A 21,812-nucleotide genomic window follows, 5' to 3' on the forward strand; every position below is an offset into this window, starting at 1 on the left:
CCTCCCTGCATGAACATCTTGCCTTAATCATATTGCTGGACATGACTGCCCTACCACATACTCTCTTTATGCGTTTGTAACATCCACAATGCCTAGAAAAGAAATTATCTTGAACTGAATTTTTCACACCTTTACTGGGCAATAATTAGCATGCAATAAACTGCACATATTTAAAGTACACAGTTTGATAAGTTTCGACATATGTATACACCTATAAAACCTTCACCACCGTCAAGATAATGCACATATCTACTGCAATTAGTTTATCTATTCACTTGTTAATGATATTAAGATTGTTTGAAATTGCTGACTATTAAAAATAAAGCTGACATGAACATTCTTGTATAAGTGTTTGTAGGGACATATTCTTCCTTTTCTCTTGGATGAATATGTAGAAGTGGAATGGTTGGGTCATATAGCTTTTTAAGAAACCACCAAACTGTTTTCCAAAGTGGTTGTGCCATTTTACATTCTTATCATCAGCAGTATAAGACAATTTTAGTTCTTCCACAACCTCTCCAACACTTAGTGTGGTCATTCTTTTTAATTGTAGCCATTCTAACAGGTGTGCTATCTTATTGTGGCTTTAATTTGCACTTACGTACTGACAAATGATGTTGAGCATCTTTTCATGTGTTTTTTGGGGGAGGGGGGAGGGCGGAGGCAGGCATTTGTTTATCTTCTTTGGTGTCCAAATCTTTTGCTCATTTAGAAAATTGCATTGTTTTCTTGTAAGTGAGTTCTGAGTATTCTTTATGTTTTCTGGACACAAGTTCTTTATCATATACAGGATTTATAAATGTTTTGTCCCTGACTATGGATTATCTTTTCATTTTCTTAGATGTCTTTTGAAGAATAGAAATTTTTAACTCTGATGAAGTACAACTTATCAATTCGTTCTTTTATAGATTGTGCTTTGCTGTTAAATCTAAAGAATTTTTGACTAATCCAAAATCACAAGAGTTTTCTTTGAGAAGTTGTATAGTTGTACACTTAGATCCAGGGTCCATTTTTAGTTAAGTTTTAATTACGAAGTGAGGTATGAATCCAAGGGTCTTTGTTGTTGTTGTTGTTTTATTTTGGTTTTGGTTTTTTGGGGTTTTTGTTTTTATTTTATGTTTTTTTGTTTTGCTTTGACTTGTTTTTTTTGTTGTTGTTTGGCTACCCAACTACTATAGCACCATCTCTTTAAAAGACTATTTTATCTTAACCAAATTGCTGTTGTACTTTGTTGAAAATCAATTGTCCATATATACATGGGTCTTTTCAAGGCTTTCTATTCTGTTTCATTGATCTATTTATCGATCTTCTATCTTTACATCAATACTATACTGTCTGAATTGCCATAGCTTTATATAAATTTGAAATCAGATAATATTAATCCTCAATTTTGTTCTTTTTAAAAGTTATTTTGGCCATTTTTAATCTGTTTCATTTTATATTAATTTTAAAATTGGTTTATAAATTTTACCTAAAACAAAGCAGCTGGAATTTTGATTATGAATGCCTTAAGTTTATAGATCATGTTGGGGAGAACATCTTAATAAAGTTGAATCTTTTAACCCATGAATATGGTATATATTTATTATTTAGATCATCTTTAATCTCTCCCAGCAATGGTTTGCAGTTTCCAGTAGAGATCTTTTAAATCTTCTGTCCCTAATTTATCCTCAAGTATTTTCATTTTTTATGCTATTGTAATTAGTAATCTTTAAAAATTTCAAGTTCCAATAGTGTGTTGCTGGTGTATGGAAATACAACTTGTTTTTGTATATTGATCTTGTATTCTGCAACTTCACTAAGCTTTCTTATTAGTTCTAGTTGCTTTTGTTGTTATTGTTGAGACTGCGTCTCCCTCTGTCACCAAAGCTGGAGTGCAGTGGTGGGAACACAGCACACTACATCCTTGGCCTCCTGGGCCCAAGCAATCCTCTCACCTCAGCCTCCTGTGTAGCTGGGACCACAGGTGATTGCCACCACATCTAGCTAACTTTTTGTAGAGATGGGGTCTTACTCTACTGCCCAGGCTGGACTCGAACTCCTGAGCTCAAGTGATCTCCTGCCTCAACCTCTCAAAGTCCTGGGATTACAAGCATGAGCCATTGCACCTAGTTTGTTGCTTTTTGTAAATTCCATTGAATATTTCTACCTAGATAATCATGTCATCTATGAATAAATACGTTCTTCATTTGTAATCTGGATAACATTTAGTTCTTCTTGAATTGAACTGAGGTTTACTGGACCTGGATATAAAGGGACTTGAATTTTTTTCTTTTTTTTTCTGAGGCTTACTCTGTCACCCAGTCAGGAGTATAGTGCAGGATCACAGTTAAGTACAGCCTTAATCTCCCAAGCTCAAGAGATCCTCTCACCTAATTTTTTTTTTTTTTGTAGAGGCAATGTCTTACTATGTTGCTCAGACTGGTCTCAAACTCCTGGCTCAAGCAGTCCACCTGCTTCTTCCTCCCAAAGTACTGGGATTACAGGCATGTGCCACCATGCCCAGCCAGGAACTGAATTTTAATGCCAACTCGGCCGTAACTCACTGTATTAACCTTTGGCAAATCACTTTTCCTCTCAGGACCCTCGAAAATGATCTGCATATTCTCTATGTAGATCTGCATATTCTCTATGAACATTCCTTCCCACTTCTAACATTCTAGAAGACTAAGAATGTACACAGAAAGGTGTGAGCGCTCTTACAATTCATGGCTTCCTGCCTTCAGGCCTCTGAGTCCTACTCTCTTCCTGTTAAGCGATTGACTCACTGTGCTCCTGACAGTTGAACTGAACTGGCAAATGTCACCTTTTTTGTTCCCAATCTCCCAGTGAAATAAGGGAGTGGCTATATTCAGTCATTCTTTTGCCATTTATTGTACTGCCTCCCGTGAGCAAGGCCCAGTTTGCAGAGCAGGGTGGATTATCTGTTTTTTAACAAAGGCCAAAGGCCTTTAACTCATGAAAAAATTAGCTAACAGCCATTTACAAACAAAAAGCAACTACATTTGATACATTTTTAAAAAAACACTTTCCATTATCTTGCTTTCAGATTCAGTCCTTATTAATAATGTAGCATTATACTGTGCTGAGATGGGGTAGGGTGTGGCAGGCTAAAAAGCTAAAAAGACAACATCACCCTATCCTCCAGGAACTTAGGAGTCCAGCGAGGGAATGCTCCGTTTGTTCTCCATCCATATGGAGAGGGACTGGCAGACAAAGTTACAGTGGAGTATGTTAGAAAACAGGGAATCTTTGCAAACAGGGAATCTGAGCAACCCCAAGCTGTGGTGGAAATGAGGGATACAGTAGACTTTTTTAAGTCTTTTTGGTCACCAAGGCATGGACCTCATTCCTAAGTTTGGGATGCCTCTGCTTTTGAGAAAGAGCCCGTCTCCCATCAGAGGAAGCTTGTCCAGCCTCCTTGTCATCCAGAGCACATGGCATCATCTCGGCCTGTGCAATCAGATGCATTCATTGAACTCTGAATCCAAAGCTGTTGATACAGAAACCACGCAGGTTCCTTTTCGCCAATGGAAGGCAATTGTGGCAGCAGCTACATCTGGTTCCCTGAGACAGTGGTAACACATCTAGTTTCTAGAACCCAGAATCATCTGTTCCAACCCTGTCATTTTACAAATGCAGTGTGGAAATAATTGAAAACCACCCAAATGAGAACAAGCAAGGCTATTTATTCAGAGCTTCCTCTAGCGAGGGAGTCAGCCATCATCACCTGCATTTTGGCAGAGATGTCAAGGCAGGCAGAGGAGTAGGAAAGCTTTAGACTTGGATGAAGAAAAGCTTCAGGTATCCCCTGATTGGAGGCTGTTTGCATGGAGAAGCTGCAGGCATGCTGACTAGAAGTGGGCATCCTATGTGATTGGGGTTTATATTTTTGACTTTCTCTGGCCGATCCTAAGTTGGAAGCAGGGACAAAAATTAGGGAAGCTGTCAATTATTAATCAAGTCCTGCCCATTTGGAGCCAATTGTTAAAGGTGTTATTGCTTCCAGGGCTGATTGCTAGTGATAGTGATCTTACTTCCTGAGAGTCTGACATATTGAGAGTAGGCTGGCTTCCTAGGCTGGTTACTGTAGATAATGGATTGGCTTCCTGGGCTGGTTGTTGCAGATTGTGGGTCAGAGTTCTATTTTTAGATATGGCCTGGCCACTGTCTGTTTGTATATTCAGTCTCTCAGCAGAATATATACTCCCTCCAGAGAAGGTGAGTGGCCTATTTAAGGTCTAACCACTAATACTAACCAGAGCTGATAGGTCAACCTGAGATTTAACATATTTATCTTGTCATCTCCAAAGGAACTTATGCTCTGCTTGTTGAAGAAACAAGATTCAGACCCATAGAAAAACAAAATTCAGCACAGATGTCACAGAGATAAGTTGCACCAGGAAGTTAATTGTTAGTGCCATAGCTTGGCAGGAAACCTCATCGTTTTCCTCTGATAATGGCCAGAGCTGCTACTGGTCAGGTGCTTTCTATGTCCTGGGCATTCTACCCATCCAGCAAAGTCCAGGGGTTAAAAGCATGGCTCTCCAGTCTTCCCACCTGCATTCATATTTTATCTCCACCATTGGTAGCTAGTGAACTTGAACATGATATTTTACCTCTAATCTTCAATTTCCTCATCTGTAAAATGAGAATAATAATGGAAATATCTCATCATGCTCTTGTGCAAATTAGATGGCCAGATATTTGTAACATGCTTAGAACACTTACATTATAAGTACTGGTACAAATTAGCTATTGCAATCTCATTTAGTCCTCATATCCATTCAGTCTGACAAGCAATATCCCCAGCTTGCAGATGAAAAACTGAAGATGGTGATGTCACTTGTCCAAGATAGTGAGAGTCAGAGTCAGAATTTTTACTCATGTCTCTAGGAAACCAAACCTCATTATTCCTTTCTGCTGTGCTTCTGAAGACAAGATGCCATTGTTGGGAAAAAGGACAAGAAAGTCCAAAAGTATGTAGGGCTGTAATATCAGACCACCCACATTCATATCTTGTTTCTGACTTCTATTAGCTGTAAAACCTTGCACAAATTACTTACCATTTCTGAGCACACTGTCATTTGCAAACTGGTAATAAGATTAGTTGTTTCAATAAGACTAGGGTTGTTTTAAGGATTAAATAGTGTACTATATGTGAAGTTTCCATTACAATGCCTGGCACATGCTAAGTGCTTAATACTTGACAATAATAATTTTGGTTATTGTAATCGGAAGTGACTATCATAAACCATTCTTCAGTGTCTGTCCTCAGTGGTCCCATCTTCGTGCAGTTTTCCCTTAACCTCCAGTCTACTTTGGTGTCTCCATTGTTGAATTCCTCATTATTCAACATTGTTGACTTCCCTCATGTAGTGCTACAGTAAGTCAAGAAGAAATGAGACAAATGACTTGGAGGAGAAGATGGGTTCTGCAGGGAAGAGGAATAGACAGGCAAAGGGTAACAAGTCGATGGCAACATAGTGACATGGAGTCCCCAAAGACCAAGGCTTCCTATCGTCCAGACTTTCAGAAGAGTCAAAAATGCTTCCTAAGGCTGGGCATGTTGGCTTCAGTCCTGTAATCTCAGCATTTTGGAGGCTGAGGCAGGTGGATCACGTGAGCTCAGGAGTTCGAGACCAGCCAGGACAACAGGCTGTCTCTACAAAAAATACAAAAATTAGCTAGGTGTGGTGGTATGCACTTCTATTTCCAGCTACCTGGGAAGCTGAGGTGGGAAGATTTCTTGAGCTTAGGAGTTCAAGACCAGAGTGGGCAACAGAGCAAGACCTGTCAAAAAAAAAAAAAAACAAAAAGGAAAGGAAGAAAGAAAGAAAGAAAGGAAGAAAGAAAGAAAAGAAAAGCCTTCCTAGGAAGCAAATAGAGGAGTTGTGTCTTTAGCTTTGTGGTCAAACTCAGACATGGCCATCTGGGAGACATTCACCACATCCTTAGCAGATGAAACCAGCTTCCTCCTTGCCATGTAGCATCCCTTGGAGGTGATGATTCTAATTTTAGCACTGAGTTCCATGCAATTGACCTCTCAACTCTGTTTCTTCAGAGTTGAAGCCAAGTTGTTTATCAGATTGGTCAGAGAGAATCAGGAAACATGCAACTGAAAAATCTGATAGATAAAGGGTGAAAAGGGGTAAAAACCTGATAGAAAATGGGCAACAATAGTGGGGAGTATGAACTTACAAAAGCAAGGGAGCAAATCAAACGAACATAAAAGACCACCTCTTCCATCACCCTGTAAAGTAGATATTACCATTCTGTTTCCCAAAGGAAGAAACTAAGTCCAAATAAAGTTCAGTTTTGCCCCCACAAATCACTCAGGTAATGAAAGCTGAGTCATGATTTGAACGCATCAAAAAATATCTGGAAAAAATAAGCATAAATGTTTACAAGTGGTTGTCTGCGGGTGGTGGGATTATGGGTGATTTTAATTTTCTTCTTTATATTTCTGTTTTCTTCCAAATTTTTTTTCTGTTGGGCAGTTGTTACTAGTATAATGAGAGTTATTAAAAGTTAAAGTCATTGAAACTATATCAGGGCCCAGGCTAAGAACAGGGAATAGAAATTAAAGCAGTAAGGAGAGTAATCTTTAGGACCCAGGGAATCAGCCTGAGACTTTTGTTTTTGAGACTGAGAAAACTAAGCAACTAAACTGGGGGTGCACTTCAGAGTGAGGTGGGGGAAGAAGGAAGAAACCAGGCCAGGCCAGAACTCTGGCTCCTCGGTGTCCAGGGACACTTAACCTGAAGGGGGCCTGGAAAGAAAACACTGACTTAATAGTTGGACACAAAGATAAGGACTTGATCTGGTAACAACCTAAACTCTGAGGCTGGACAGAATCCAAAATGGAAGGGCCTCAAAAGGGAGCTCATACACTTCCCTGGGCAAGACTCTAGACCTACACTTTGCACCTGTGGGTTTTTAACCTTTATAATAGAGCCTCATGCCCATTGTAATTTGTCTTGCAAGAGTATGAGGTGAGAAAGAAAACAGAGGTATAGAGAGGGCAGTGCTCCAAGCCAATGAGGCGAAAGCAGAGATGGCTGAAGCCCCTCACTCTGTCACAGTCCTTTTGAGAGGTGGGCAGCCATGGGGTCAGAGCAGTATGAATTAGGAGATAGAGCTGAGGATGAAATCTGCAGGAGAGAGAAGGTCCAGGTTCCTACATCTTCTTCCTCAAAGGAGCAAGAGGACCTGGGGTGAAATGAGATTCAAACTTATCCTCAACGTGGTCTCTGCCCTTGAAACATTTGCAAACTCCAAGCAGATGTTATGAAAGGAGAACTTTATTTGTAGAAATACATGCCGGCCGTGTAGGATTCCTGGCTGGAAGATACACAATTATGGGACTGGGAAGTCTACTGGGGATGGTCAGTAATTGTAAGGTAGATGTGCAATTCCACATCAAAACTTATTCCACGACCCATCCTAAGTAGTCATTTGTTCAATTTCAAATATCTCACAGAGCATCAGCAATGAGTAAATATGTCCTTAGTTGAATACAAATGAATAACCCCCATAGCCACTCTTCTGGAATTTACAAGGTTTTTTTTACTGTATAAAAATACATCACCTGCTCTAGTCAGGTTATAAATATAATCTGTGAATTTTTTTAAAGTCCCATGTCCAAGTACAAAAATAAATACATTAAATAGCAAAAAATAAATAAATATATTAACTAATAAATATATCCAATAGTAGAAAGATATTACAAAGATCTTATACAAGTATGGTCTCAATTAAGATTGGGGATGCATAAAGACAATCACGAAAGGAAACAAGTAATGCATAAATAAGATACACTGTGACCAGCACTAGACTACTACAGTAAAGAGATGGTGGTTTGGGGTCATGCCTCTGCAGGTATTGAGGACTGGAGCTCTTGACCTCTAATACTCTTAGCAGCATCATCACTTTCCTCCTATTCTGTCTCCTCCATCCATTGCAGAAGAATGTCTAGTTCCCCCAAAGCCTTCACAACTGCTGCCTGAGGTTCCAGCTGAAAGAGACACACACCCATGTGGTTAGCAACTCATGAGACAACATTTTCTTCAGGGTTAATTCTCTCTTTTATGGATAGGTCTGCTGACAATTGTGAGCAGAGCATTCTTCTCAAGATGAAGCACTTAAAGAAGTTATAGAATCTCAAGATATCACACAAGGAAAGGAAATCATTGAGTTCATCACCCTGGTCTTATGTACAGAAACTGAGGTGCAAGGGAGTAGCAGAAGCAAAACTGCTACTTAAGACTCTTGAATCACAGAGATCAAAGTAATCAAGCTATTTTCTTTAAGAAACGTGTGTGTGTGTGTGTGTGCCTGTGTGTGTGTGTAGGGGTTGCCTATGGTGCACACATCAGTTGAACAGATATTGATTGTGCCAATCACCTGGCTGATGGTTAGGGATGAAAAGGTGAATGGCACAATCCCTATCCACAGTTGAGTGAGGAGACTGGCAAAAACAGGCAACTAAAATGTAGTGTGGTGAATAAAGGGATGAAATTCCTACAAGATGATGTGGGAGGCATCTAACTCTGAGAGAAGGAGTCAACACCTTCCTGAAAGTGATGCCCAGGCTGAGTCTTTAAAGGATGAGTAGGATTTAGTCAGTGAGGAGTGAACTCCAGGCCTTCCTGGCAGACATGAGAAGGTGTGAAGGTGAGAAATTGAATGGCATGGGTGTGTGTGTGAAATTGTGAGTGTTTTCAAAGGTACGTACAAGTGTGTGAACATTGAAAAACTATTGCCTCTGGTTTGTGCAGCTAAAAGATCCATATGTCACTGTAGTGACTTGATGGAATCATGGCCATTCCCTTTCCATTTCCAGAGCATCACCCAGAGAGGGTACTCCTCTAGAGCGGATGGGTGTCCCCTGGGTTAAAGCAAGGGCTGGTCCTCATGATTTCAGAGGGCTATGAACCTGAAGCCTACAGGATGTCTAACAGTGAATATCCATCCCACCCACCTATGATCTCAGTTCTTAAAACACACCCATCCCAATCAATGCCAAAGTTGCATATACCTCTTCAAAGTGACTCAGAGTCTGGCTGTATTTCTTCATTGCTTCCTCCCCACAATGGCATGTCATGTGGGCATGCTGAAAAGAACCCAAAGAATAATAGATTATATTACAGATTCTGATTTTTTTGCCCTTGCCATTGACATGAAGCAGGTAGAAATTCTACTCTTTCACCCACAACCCTGAGGATGCTTATTCCTATAGAAAAGCTCTTTCAGATCTCACATTTGGAATCATTAAGTTCATCATCAGCTAGGAGAGGAAGCCACCTTTTAGGCTCAAACATGGAACTCATCACTTCTTTTTTAGAAACAGGCAGGCAGTACTGAAGGCATTTACCATCCCTGTACCCCATCTGGCCTCCCCACAACCCCTAGCTGTAGTCTAGGAGCTCTATCCCAGAGCTCTTTGAGCCCCCATGAGAAAAAAAAAAAAAAAGAATTGAATTCCTAGGTCCTATTCAGACTATATTCTGAGGTCAAGCTCAATGGTCTACTAATTGACTGCCTAGACAGAGGATGCACTAATATACTGTAGGATGCCTCACCTATAGAAAAAGTATAATTTCAAAGACAACAGAGTTATCATTAATATCAAATAGTTAGCACCTTATAGTTCTTTAGACTTTGCAAAGTACTTTTTGCCTAGAGCATATACTGAAAAGCCAATAAAACTGAGTTCTTATTACCTAGTCACATGTCTCAACACAGATTATTAGAACTTTTGGACTCAGTTTCTCCATCCATTAAATGGAGGTAGGAAAGAGAGTTTAGTTGCTAAGCCATTGAAGCTGTGTGCTGAGATGCATCCTGTCACCCAAGACCCACACTCACACAGAGCCGGAGGTCCTTCTTGATGGTAAGAAAGGAATTGGCGAGGCTGCTGATCTTCCGGAGAGTATAATGGTCAGGGGTCTGGTAGTTTTTAAATACTCTGTCCAGATAGAGTCTTAGCAAATGGCGCAGGAGGCAGCATCGATTCGCAGGCTGCAAAAAATCACAGCTATATTGGTGAGGGGAAAGGGGAGAGCAGAGACAAGACCAGGGTGATGGAGATGCTCCCACTCCACTCCTCCTCCCAGAGTTTGTCTGGGCCAAGCACATACCTTTGTGTCTTGCAAAGACTCAGTCCTCCTTAAGATTCTGATGTCAATGTTTCCATCTTTGGCTTGCTAAACAGAAGAAGACAAAACAAGCAAGGATGAGTCAGTGACTGCTGCCAGGGTCTTCAATATCAAGACTTCTCATCCACTCCCTGCCAAGAACTAGTGGGAGGTGTCCTTTACCAAAACATTTTACATATTTGAACTACAGTTATTTCTTGGGAATACATCCCCGGGGTAAGGAGTCCCCAGCCTGCCTCTTTTTATGATTACACTGCCAGGACTGCCAGGAAAGAGAAACGGACAAGGAAGGAAGAGAAGAGGCTTTCAGGAGAGGTAGATACCCGCTTACGTACCACACTGCCCCGTAACTCAGAAAATCCATTTCGTATTTCCTGAAGGTTTGTGGCGACCACACAGCTTCCCAAATTGAGTGTCTTCAGTCCAGTGGAAGGAGTCCATAGGAGATAAAACGCAGCAGAGAGAAGGCTGAAGGCAAGACTAGAGGCTTTCATCTTAGGCCTGAAATCTGGAGACCACAGGAGCTAGGAATTCAAAGAAGAGAGCATGACTTACTGATTTTCCCCTCCTCCAAGTGTCCACGGGGTGAGGGGTGGGGGGGCAGGGGAAGAGAACAGCCTTATCTGGCCTCAGACAGTATGGCCCATCCACGCAACTTACTAAGAAAAACTGCCGAGCCTCCCGTGAAGAGAAGCTTTCAGGTCTGAGTTCAGAGTCTGAGTGCGAGTTGGTGCCACAGGTCGTGGCTCCTTTATTCTGGCCCCGTCCTGGCTCCGCCGTTAGTGCCCAGCAGGTAAGGCCTGGAACAGCAGGCATTTGTAGTGACTAGATAGAGGATGACATTTCAGGGGAAATGTCAAAACTTGTTTTGGGGAATTGACGCATATAGCCTCCCCTTCCAGAAAGCCACCGTAGCTCACCCTTCTGGTCCCCTCAGACCCACAGGGGAACTGGGGAGAAATGGAATCTCACAGAAGCTGTGGCTGCGCCATCGAAAACACCTGGGGAGAAATTGTCTGGATTTTATGGCCACCCACAGGGCAGAGAAACTGAGCTCTGTTTGGCATTTGTCTGAGATCAGATAGGTTATTTGAGGGTAACAGATTTGCTTAAGCCCCAGAGGCAAATAGAAAGTCAATGATTTCATAACAAGCCTACTGCCAGGGAAAGGCAAGACGTGATGGGCAATCAGCCCGATTCCACCTAACACTGAAGTGTCTGGGACTCCACAGCGCCCTCTGCAGGACGACTGTAGTCAGGCACTCCTGGGTGGATTCGAGAGTACACCGTTTCCTGGCCCTGCAACTCAGGTCCTAGACCAAGCAAACGATCCCAAAAGTCAGAGAAGAAAGGCAATGACGGAACTCATTTATTCTTGGGTGAGGCTCCTCAGTAAGAGAGCAGGTTAGGGTGTTTGCTGAGTTTTAAGATAAAATGATAATGGGCTGGGGTTAGGGTAAAACAATTGAGGCACTCATTTTGGGTGCAAAATTTAAGGGAGCACTAAAAAACCTCAGTCATCAAGATAAAAATATTTTAATGCAATATCAAAATGAATTAAAAAGCTTATGATGAACAAAATATCAAAATTTTATATAAAGACAAAATTCGACAGTGCCATGCTGAGCCATATTGAAGCAAAAGGAAAATTATGTACCGCTATTCACATGTTTTCATGTTTCATTCTTAATGGTTAACTTTGTTTCTCAAAAGCATATGATGAAAATATTATTGATGAGTTTCCTTCCCTTAAAACCAGGACAGTAAAATTATAATAAATTTTGTTTGGGGCAGAAATAAAATATTTAAACTTAAAGTCATGAGTTGTAATAAACCTACTTTTTAATTTTTCAATTTTCCCAACTACTTTAATATTTTTGAAAGAAATAGCATACATAAAATTTATAAAGACATATATATGTATATATACATATACATATATATGTATATATATGTATATATATATATATATGCACACATCCACATATATATGGCTGGCTCCATAGCTTGGCACAGCACTGATAATCATTATCACTTACTGAATTTTTCCTATATGCCAGGCAATTTGCTAGACATTTTTTACATTTGTGACCACTCGAGATACTGTCAAATGTAGGAAAAGGAAAAAAGCAAACCAAACCCAAAAGAATCAAAGAGGATTCTGGGTTTGGAGACAAGAGAACTGGGTCCAAACAAATCCTTGCTTTACTAATTTCCATTGATGTGGGTCATTCCAGTTTACCCAGGACTGAGGTTGGGGGGCAGGGGATGGTTCCTGAAATACGAAAATTTCAGTTTTAAAACTGGAAAAACCACAGGTAAACTGGAATGAGTTGGCCACCCTACCTCTATGTGACCTTGGACAAGTCAACTCACCTCTGAGTTTAATTTTCTTAACCCCAAAATGGTGATAATTAAACTTAACCCAGAAATTGTTTTGATTTTAAATTGATTATTTAAATACAACAATATATGATTTATACACTTAGCACAGAGCAAGTGATCAATTCGTTTTAAGTAGAGATTGATGTTAGTTGTCCTGAGCTAACAATTTGATGAGCATTTAATGAGCACCCGTTGTCTTGAATGTTGTGCTAGGTACTGAAGTACAAAGATAAACATGATGATTATTTGTCCTCAAAGAGATGTTGTCCTCATGGAAAAAGGTCCTTTAGATGTGACCTTGAACAGACCTGGGTAAATGATTAGGAGAAGTAGGTGATCCTCAGAACAATGTGAGCAGTGTCAGTAGAGGGTAAGTTCTCTTACCTGAGCTCAGGAAGGGCTGCTGCTTCTGGTCTCCCAGGAGCCTGTTTCAAGTTGAAAGGCTCCCAATTATTTGTATCTATATATACATGTCATATGAAGGAAGTGAGCTCAGGCAGGTGAGGGCTGGAACTCCCTTGGAATTTCTCTGGTGGCATTGTTCTTCCTCAAGCACTACAGCAGCTTAATTGCAGGGCGGATTACCCCAACACCTTCCTCCTGGAAGAAGCACTGCCTGAGGGGATTACTGGTTGTAGCTGTGGATAAAGGATGTGCCTCCTTCTGGCTCCACCTTCCTGCTTGGTAAAAATGATAGGATAGGGAAGATCTGAGTTACTGAACTGGAAGAGAATTCTGGGGGATTCTCCTGCTCTCTCCTCTAAACCCAGTTCCCCTTAACCAAGTTTCTCTGCAACTCCAGACACTGTGGGCTCATTCCTGCTGTTTTTCCTCAGCCTTTGCTATCCCCACCATTGCTCTCCAACATGGCCACCCTTCCCTCTAGTCATCATTAAAGACGAAACCCAAATCCTTTATTCCTGAACAACTCTGGGCTATACCAATCCCTCCCTTCTCTGACTTCCAATAGCAGATTTTTCTTTGGCAGTGAAAGCATCTAATGTTGTCCTCTGTTTCATGGAACTTGGTCTTTTCTCCCTAATAACACTGGAAAATTTTTTTAGGCTGGGACTAGTCCATCATGTAGGACCATGCTCCCGGACAAAATTAAATTCAAAGAACCTGGGATGAATTACAGACAACGCTTTGGAAATCATAAAGATGGTAGAGACTATCATATGTTCTTTATCAACTGATTAAAAATTAAATATCTAAAATTCTGAAGTCTTATATTTGAGTCCAAAGACTCCACATTACAGTATGACTTTGGCTTATGATTGTGCCTTTCTGGATCTCAGTTTACAAATCTGTAAAATGAGAGAAACAGACTAAACAGTGTGTAAGGTCTTTTCCTGTTCTGACATTCAATGACTCTTTGTGTTTCTACCTTTTGGATCAGAATGTTCTTTTCAACATCTTTTGATATCTTCTTAAAGTTTCCTGAAAATAAAGACCATGGCTTTTTATTGTAATGCTTAATAAATGTTGAAAATATGTACAAATATCTAATCTAAATATCTCTTAAACTATTTAAGCTCATGCCTATTTTTCCATCATTGGTGCCAGGTCAACCATTTCTCATGATCATACATAAGTGTGATTAAAGTAAAATCACGAGGTGTGGTCTGATGAGAATAGTTAAAATCAAGATTTTCAGTAAATCTAGGCTTGTATAAGCCAGTCATGTCAGTCAATTCCTTTTCATTAACCAAGAAGAATCCAATTGCATTGTTTTAAGTTATGTGTAATGATTAATTAAACTTAGTATTCACACACAATCCCAAATCTTTTTTTTTTTTTTTTTTTTTTTTTTTTTGAGACAGGTCTTACTCTGTCGCCCAGGCTGGAGTGCAGTGGTGCAATCTCGGCTCACTGCAAGCTCCACCTCCCAGGTTCATGTCATTCTCCTCCCTCAGCCTCCCAAGTAGCTGGGACTACAGGTGCCCACCACCCCGCTCAGCTAATTTTTTTTTGTATTTTTAGTAGAGATGGGGTTTCACCACGTTAGCCAGGATGGTCTCAATCTCCTGACCTCGTGATCCACCCATCTTGGCCTCCCAATTCTATTTTAATAATCAAGTCTCCCCTTTTCCTATCTCAAAATACTTTATCCTTTTTTTTTTTTTTGAGTTGTTTTTAAGGCAGGGTCCCTCTCTGTCTCCCAGGCTGGAGCGCAGTGACACAGTCACAGCTCACTGCAATTTCCTGGGCTCAAGTTGTCCCCCCATCTCAGCCTCCCGAATAGTTGGGACTATGGTGCATGCCACCATATTTGGCTAATTTTTTTGTATATTTTGTAGAGATGGGGGTTTCACCATGTTGCTTAGGCTGGTCTCAAACTCTTGGGCTCAAACAATACACCCTCTTCAGCCTCCCAAATTGTTGAGATTACAGGTATGATCCCACACCCAGTTCAAAATACTTTATTCTTTTAAAATTCACTTACCACATTCCACATCACATTCTGTACAGATACCAACTTACCTCATCTCCTCTGCAAAACTTCTCCTGCCCCACCCTAATCTGTCTCTTCACTCCCATTTCCCAAGGCGGAACTGATTCCTCCCACCTTTTCACCTTAACTTTGCCTTGTATATTGCTTTTTGTATTTATCACAGTCAACTACAATTTTTTAGTTGCATGTCTCTATCTCTCACAAACCTGAGAGCTCCTTGTTCATCTTCTTGGTCCCAACACCCAAAGGCTCCTAGTAGGTGCTCAGTGAGCATTTGATGACTATGGAATGAATATATTGATTTGTCACTGTTCCTTCTTTCTGCTATGTTCAAAAGCCTGAGCTCTATGATTTAACCTATGAGGGGACCCTGGGGCTCCCCTGACACACATCTTCTCCAGTAAGTCCTGGAGGGCCCACACATTTTTTCAATTAAGGAATTCAACCTCAATGGCAAGAATTTCCTTATCTGATGATAGACTATTCCTCCTGGACTGTTAGAGCAAGAAGTGATTTTTAAGTACAAGTCTAATTCCTTCATTGTATACATGGGGAAACCATAGTTCAGAGAGGTGAAGTAACTTGCCCAAGGTCATTCAACTGGTAAAAGGCAGACCCCAAAGTTGTATTCAGTAAGTGTTCATTCCACTACATGACACTCTTAACACGTGAAAAACTCCTATAGTAAATAGCTTTCCTTAAAAATGAGACTGAGAAGGAAGATTTTCCCATCTCATCATTCTGGTAGAAGAAATGAGTCTTCAGTGGAAACAGTGTAGAGGGTATTAGCACTGAAGATCACACAGGACTGAGAGCCAGGAGACCCAATCCTAATATTCACTTTCTCACCAACTTTCAGGGTGAACTTGGGTGACCCAAGTCTAGTTTTTACACCTTTCGGGCATTCAGAGTTTCATTAATAAAATGGAGATAACACCTACATCGTCTGTCTGCCTCACCCAGGAGTAATATATATATATATATATATATATGCATATTTATATAAACCTATAAACACATAAGATCATTTTTATCATCCTTGTGTCTGATAAATCTTAAAAGCCATTCTTTCAATAAATATTTATTAAATGCCTACTATGTGCAAGACACTGTGCTGAATGCTGTGAGGATTACAGAGATGCCCCTGGCAGGTCTCTGGCCACTACCTGCCTACAGCCTTGTTGGAGGACCAAGATCAATACTGCTGAGCGCACAGAAAGTTAAGGGGCACAGAGGAGGGCACTATCACATAGGAGAGCTTGAGCTAAGCCTTGAAGGGTAGGCAGAATTTAAATGAGCAGAGATGTTAGGGAGGGATAGAGAGGAGGGCGAAGTTGAACAAAGGACACTCAAAACAGAAATGAGAGGACAGAAAAACCCACAAGGTACTTGAGGACTGGCAAATAGATTTGTTTGGCTGGAGCTCGGTTTCATGGGGAGAAGCCGTGGAGAATCAAATTGGAAATATGGCTATAATATCAGTGACCAAGAATACCATACCAAGGAATATGAATTTGATCTGGGAGTCTAGAAACTGAAGTTCTAGCTCTAGCTTTACCTTCACCTCATTGTGTGGTCTTGGTAAAATAACTTCCTTTCCTTATCTGTAAATTATGGGAAAATAAATGAAATGATTTATTAAGCCCCTTTATACTTGGCTTTCTTAATTCTGTAATTCTTGACTTTTCCCCCTTAAGGCCATAGGGCCACTGAAGACTCTTATAGTGGGGGAGAGATGTGGGAATAGCTGTGCATGAACCATGGGGTCTTCAAGGGCAGCAAGTGCTTGGCACCTTGCTAGTGCTCCAGTGGAACAGATGGGGGATGCAACTGTGTTAGAGAGGCCAGGGGTACATTTCATGGGCACATCAAGCCAGCTTGAGAAAGTGAGGTTCCAAACCTGGGAGTCAGGCTATAATCGGTGCCAGTGGCATTGTAAAGGTAAGCCGGGCAGAAGGAAGAGAAGGAGAATCCCTTCCTAAGAAACAAACTCAGCTTCCTAACCAAGCCATTTTTGGGCAGGAAACAATTTTCTAGACAGCAAGAAGAAAATCCAGACACTCCTTTTTTTCCAAAGCAAGACCTGAGTTTGCAGTGCAGGGTTTTCCCTGTCTAGGACGTCACAGTTGCTGACATCTGAGCTTCCTGCCCAGTTGCATCACTTTGCAGGGAAGCACATGGGCCTTCGGTTCTGCTGGAGGAAAAACCTCAGTTCAAAAGGTGGGCAGGTGAAGGCCGTTGCCACTGGCTGGTAGTGCTGGGAGCTTTGCCCCACTTGCAGTTCCAGCTACCTTCCTGGGAGACAGCAGGGTGGAATAGGCGGGGTAGCTGACTATCAGAAGCGTACATTTTCGGTTCCTTGTCCTCAAAGCTGCCAGCATGAGTGACATCATTTCCCTTTCCTGCATTTTTTCATCATGCTCTGTTTAACCAGCTTGACTTGTTTCCAGGCTTTCTCTGAGACTTCTTCTGACATAGCTGGATCCCCAAAGTTGGTTAATTCCTCCTGCCCCATGCCTGCAGAGCAAGAGACACTGGGCATTTATTTCCTCCTCTGGAATTGGAGTTGGGAACAAAAATCCAGACAAGGACTTGACTTAACAGTTTCTTCACCTGAGAGAGCAGGGATGTACCAGTTCTTTCCCTTTTATTTTATTTTATTAATTTATTTTTTGAGACCAAGTCTCACTCTGTCACCCAGGCTGGAGTGCAGTGGCGTGATCTCTGCTCACTGCAACCGCCACCTCTTGGGTTTAAGCAATTCTCATGACTCAGCCTCCCAAGTAGCTGGGATTACAGGTGCACGCCACCATGCCTGGCTGATTTTTGTGTTTTTAGTAGAGACAAGGTTTGACCGTGTTGCCCAGGCTGGTCTCAAACTCCTAGGCTCAAGCGATCCACCTGCCTCAGCCTCCCAAAGTCCTGGGATTACAGGTGTGAGCCACCACACCCAGACAGTTCTTTTCCTTTTAATTTCACAAACAAGCACAGAGAGTCTCCCATGTGTGAGCACTGAGCTGGATTGACTCAAGGGCTACCAAAATGGAAAAGATGTGGTCTCTTGGGATCCCTCTCCATGGGACCTCATAGCATCATGAAGGCAACAGACCCTCTAATGCAAGAGTTCTTAACTTGGGAGAAGGTAGATGGGAAGACACTATGTCTTTTCTTTTTGCTAACCCCTAATTGAAATTCAGCATTTTCTTCAATTATAAGGATAGGCAACAAATACAAACCACAATAGTATTAGCAGTACCAATGACTTTGCCACTGATGGAAATCACAAATATTTTTGTATCACATTACAGTGGTTTCAGGTATCTCAAAATATCACTTATATTCATTACTTCTTAGAAATGTCAGCAGTTTGTAGGCCTACTGCTAGATCATGCATTAATGCATTAATAAAGAAGCACATATATATTACCTATTTGTCATTTCCACATTTTGATAGCTATATTTTACTACTACCGCTTTCCTTTATAACCCTATTTCTTTTACTTTATGCATTTAGAAGTATTATTCTGAGTTCATAAGCTTCACTGGCATGCCAAAGGAATTCACGGCACACAAGAGGTTAAGAGGCCTTGCTGTAATACCTGTGGGCATGGTGACCACAACTCCCCAGTTGTGACACACAGTCTGAGAAAAATGAGGCAACATAAAGGGGATGATGGGAAGGATTTTTGTTATCAGGACATTCCTAAAAAATTCAGAGTCTACGTTCATAATATGCATTTGGGTGAGGAGAGGAGAAAGGCACTGAGATTGCTTCTGAGGGACAAGGAGGGTATCCGAGATTTCTTAGAGAAAGTCTGGTTTGAGCAAGGGTTAATATGTCACAAACCCATTGACAGACTAATGGGTTTGTGAGCTTTGAGGATGGAGAATGTGGTAGGGTCAGAAGAACCCTTACCCCTTCCAGTAAGGAAAAATAGAACAAAATTCCTGAGGCCAGAGAGCACTTCTACCTCCCGTACCTGAGGTATGGTGACCCGTGGATGTTGGGCGGGGTTCAGGAGCAGGTATTGAAGAAAGTTGAAAAAAACGGCAGAATTGCAATGAACTGTGAGCAAGAACTTGAGAAACTACACTCTGAGACGTTCTAAGAATCAGTGACTGTTTTCCTTTGGTAACCCACTCAGAATCTAGACCAACATCATACATCATAATAGGTCAACTGACTTGCTTACTGATGTGTTTCCCTAATTTCAAATTCAAAGCACCTTTTTTTTTTTAGAGAGACATATAGAGACAGGGTCTTGCTTTGTCATCCAGGCTGGAGTGCAGTGGTATAGTCATAGCTCACTGTAACCTCAAACTCCTGGGTTTAAGCAACCCTCACATCTTAGCCTCCTTAGGAGCTAGGACTACAGGCATTCACCACCATGCCTGGCTAATTTTTTATTTTTGTAGCTGTGGTGTCTCTCTATTTTGCCCAGGCTGGTCTCAAACTCTGGCCTTCAAAGTACTTTTTCGTTCACTGGTTTCCTGCAGAGAGACTGAGCTTTCTACTATCCAATAACTTTCACATTAGACACCACTTCCAGCCACCTAGTGGTACCGAAAGGACCCTGCCTGCACTCTGCCTCAGGGGTACCTCATCTAGACTTACACCTTGCTCTTCTTAAGCGAGGTGTGAGGGACATTTTGGAGCCATTGAGGAGGTGAGGAAGAAGAGGTGAAGTCTTGAGTTCTTTCTCCCCACTCATAGGGCGGCTGGTCTGAAAAAGCTGAGAACCTCTGGCCCAAGTGAGAAGGTGATGCTTCTGCCACTACTGACCTTGTCGGAACAGATGATGCCCTCTAGCCTGCAGGCTTGGGACTGCACCACTCCTAGGTGAGAAGGGCCCCAGTTAGCAAGACACCCAGAGCCCTGGCCAGCCAAGGAGTTGAGTGGAGACACTAATCTTTAGGCTTCAGGATGTGAAGTTAAGGACCATAGGACAATAATCAGGGGTGAAAGAGAAATGAAAGGCAAGAAGGACAGACAGAAAACTGACTCCTTTGCCATGGAGCTAGAAACCAAGGACATGGAACAGAGGCAGAGGATCCAAGTGGAGGATAAAAGGAAGGCTGAGAAGTTCCGAAACCAATGACAAAGCCACAGGCTTCCTTTAAGTGGGCTCCACCTTTGCTTCATGCATGCATTCATTCATTCAATGAACTTTTATATACTGAGTGCAGCCATTCACAAAGTAGCTGTACCCTCGGAAGCTCAGAATCTGGAGACAGGAAATGGATACTGAGATATCTCTGACTTGTCAAGAACTGGAAAACCATTCTGGGTCCCAAGGAACACAACTAGGAGTGGAGGTAGAGAGGAAGGAGCAAGAGGAAGACTGCTTTCTGTCCTGGGGGAAGCCCTGCAGTTCCTGGGAAGTTAAGCCTGTGCTGGGGGTAGAGTTAAGATGCACTAGAAGGTGACCATAGGCTCTTTTGTTGTTTGTTTGTAGCACTTACTGTGTGCCAAGCACTATGGACTTCATGAAATACTAGTTCCTTTAATTCTCATGCAACCCCATGAAGTGTGTGTGCTTATTCTCTTCATTTTCCAAATAAGGAAATTGAGGGACAGAGTACTCTTACAGTGTCTAGGGAAGTGTTCAGCAGAGGCATCCAGACCGGAGTGTGCTGAGTCATACTTATCTCCTGATATGAAAGCTAGATTCTGAACCCACTCCTACTCCCATGATGGTCCTTCCGTGGGACCTGGTGCTGGATCCAGCCTCATTTACAGCACTTGAATCTTCGCTGAAGGTGGTTCTGTGGCAGAGCTCTGAAACTGAACTAATTGAATGTCTTTCAGTAACAGAATGCCAAGTATATAGACGTCTCTAGAATGCTCTAGAGCAGGGGTCCCCAACCCCCAGGCCATGGACCAGTACCGGTTGGTGGCCTGTTAGGAACCAGGCCACAGTTGGAGGTGAGCTGCAGGCCAGCAAGCATTACTGCCTGAGCTCTACCTTCTGTCAGATCAGCGGTGGCATTAGATTCTCATAGGATGTGAACTCCAGTGAACAACGCATGTGAGGGATCTAGCTTGCACTCCTTATGAGAATCTAACTAATGCCTGATGATCTAGGCCAAAACCGTCCGCCTTCCCCACCCTTGACCTGGTGGAAAAATTGTCTTCCACAAAACCAGTCGCTGGTGCCAAAAATGTTGGAGACTGCTGCTCTAGAGAATGCTCTATCTCCGGCCGAGTGCTGTGGCTCACACCTGTAATCCCAGCACTTTGAGGTGCCAAGGCAGGCAGATCACCTGAGGTCAGAAGGAGTTCGAGATCAGCCTGGCCAACATGGTGAAACCCCGTCTCTACTAAAAAAAATACAAAAATTAGCCAGGTGTGGTGGTGCACACCTGTAATCCCAGCTACTCGGGAGGCTGAGGCAGGAGAATCACTTGAACCTGGGAGGTGGAGCTTTCAGTGAGCCAAGATCACACCACTGCACTCCACCCTGGTCCACAGAGTGAGACTACATTTCAAAAAAAAAAAGAACACTCTATCCCTGGAATTCCTTGTCTCACCTGCTACTTAAGAAACAAAAATAAACAAAAAAACCAATGTAACTTGAGCTCATAGCAACTTTTTAAGAATTTATCCTCTCCCAAAGTCCTTGGCCAAATGTGATATGCTGACTCCTGCTATGGACCTACATCCAGGAATAATTGCTTTGCCCTGCCACCCACAGTCAGGCATTGCTCATGGCTGCATGGGGAGTATTGAGTGCATCTTATGAGCCAACGGTTGTTCTAGGCATGACAATCAGTGCTGAACAAAGCAGGGGTCCGGATAGAGTCAAGAGAAG

General features: G+C 41.9%; 1 protein-coding gene across 1 annotated transcript; it reads right to left on the reverse strand.

Annotated features, from left to right (window-relative positions):
* Positions 1-7,286: 7,286 nt before the first annotated feature.
* Positions 7,287-10,684, reverse strand: IL20 (interleukin 20). The gene is made up of 5 exons (XM_002809538.4): positions 10,496-10,684; positions 10,143-10,208; positions 9,871-10,023; positions 9,041-9,115; positions 7,287-8,017 (listed from the first exon to the last, which is right to left on the reverse strand). The coding sequence occupies exons 1-5, from the start codon at positions 10,652-10,654 to the stop codon at positions 7,940-7,942; spliced, it is 531 nt and encodes a 176-aa protein (XP_002809584.3). The 5' UTR covers positions 10,655-10,684; the 3' UTR covers positions 7,287-7,939.
* Positions 10,685-21,812: the final 11,128 nt, after the last annotated feature.

This window comes from Pongo abelii, chromosome 1 (assembly GCF_028885655.2).
Source record: "Pongo abelii isolate AG06213 chromosome 1, NHGRI_mPonAbe1-v2.0_pri, whole genome shotgun sequence".
In the NCBI taxonomy this organism is placed as follows: domain Eukaryota; kingdom Metazoa; phylum Chordata; class Mammalia; order Primates; family Hominidae; genus Pongo; species Pongo abelii.

What these genes read in the sequence shown, in the direction of transcription:
- IL20 (XM_002809538.4), bottom strand. Translation starts at nt 10,654, where the DNA reads ATGAAAGCCTCTAGTCTTGCCTTCAGCCTTCTCTCTGCTGCGTTTTAT. An exon ending in AGAAGGACCTCCGGCTCTGT is followed by an intron (nt 9,116 to 9,870) that starts GTGAGTGTGGGT and finishes GGTTCTTTTCAG; the next exon opens with CATGCCCACATGACATGCCA. An exon ending in CTCTGAGTCACTTTGAAGAG is followed by an intron (nt 8,018 to 9,040) that starts GTATATGCAACT and finishes TGTCTCTTTCAG; the next exon opens with CTGGAACCTCAGGCAGCAGT.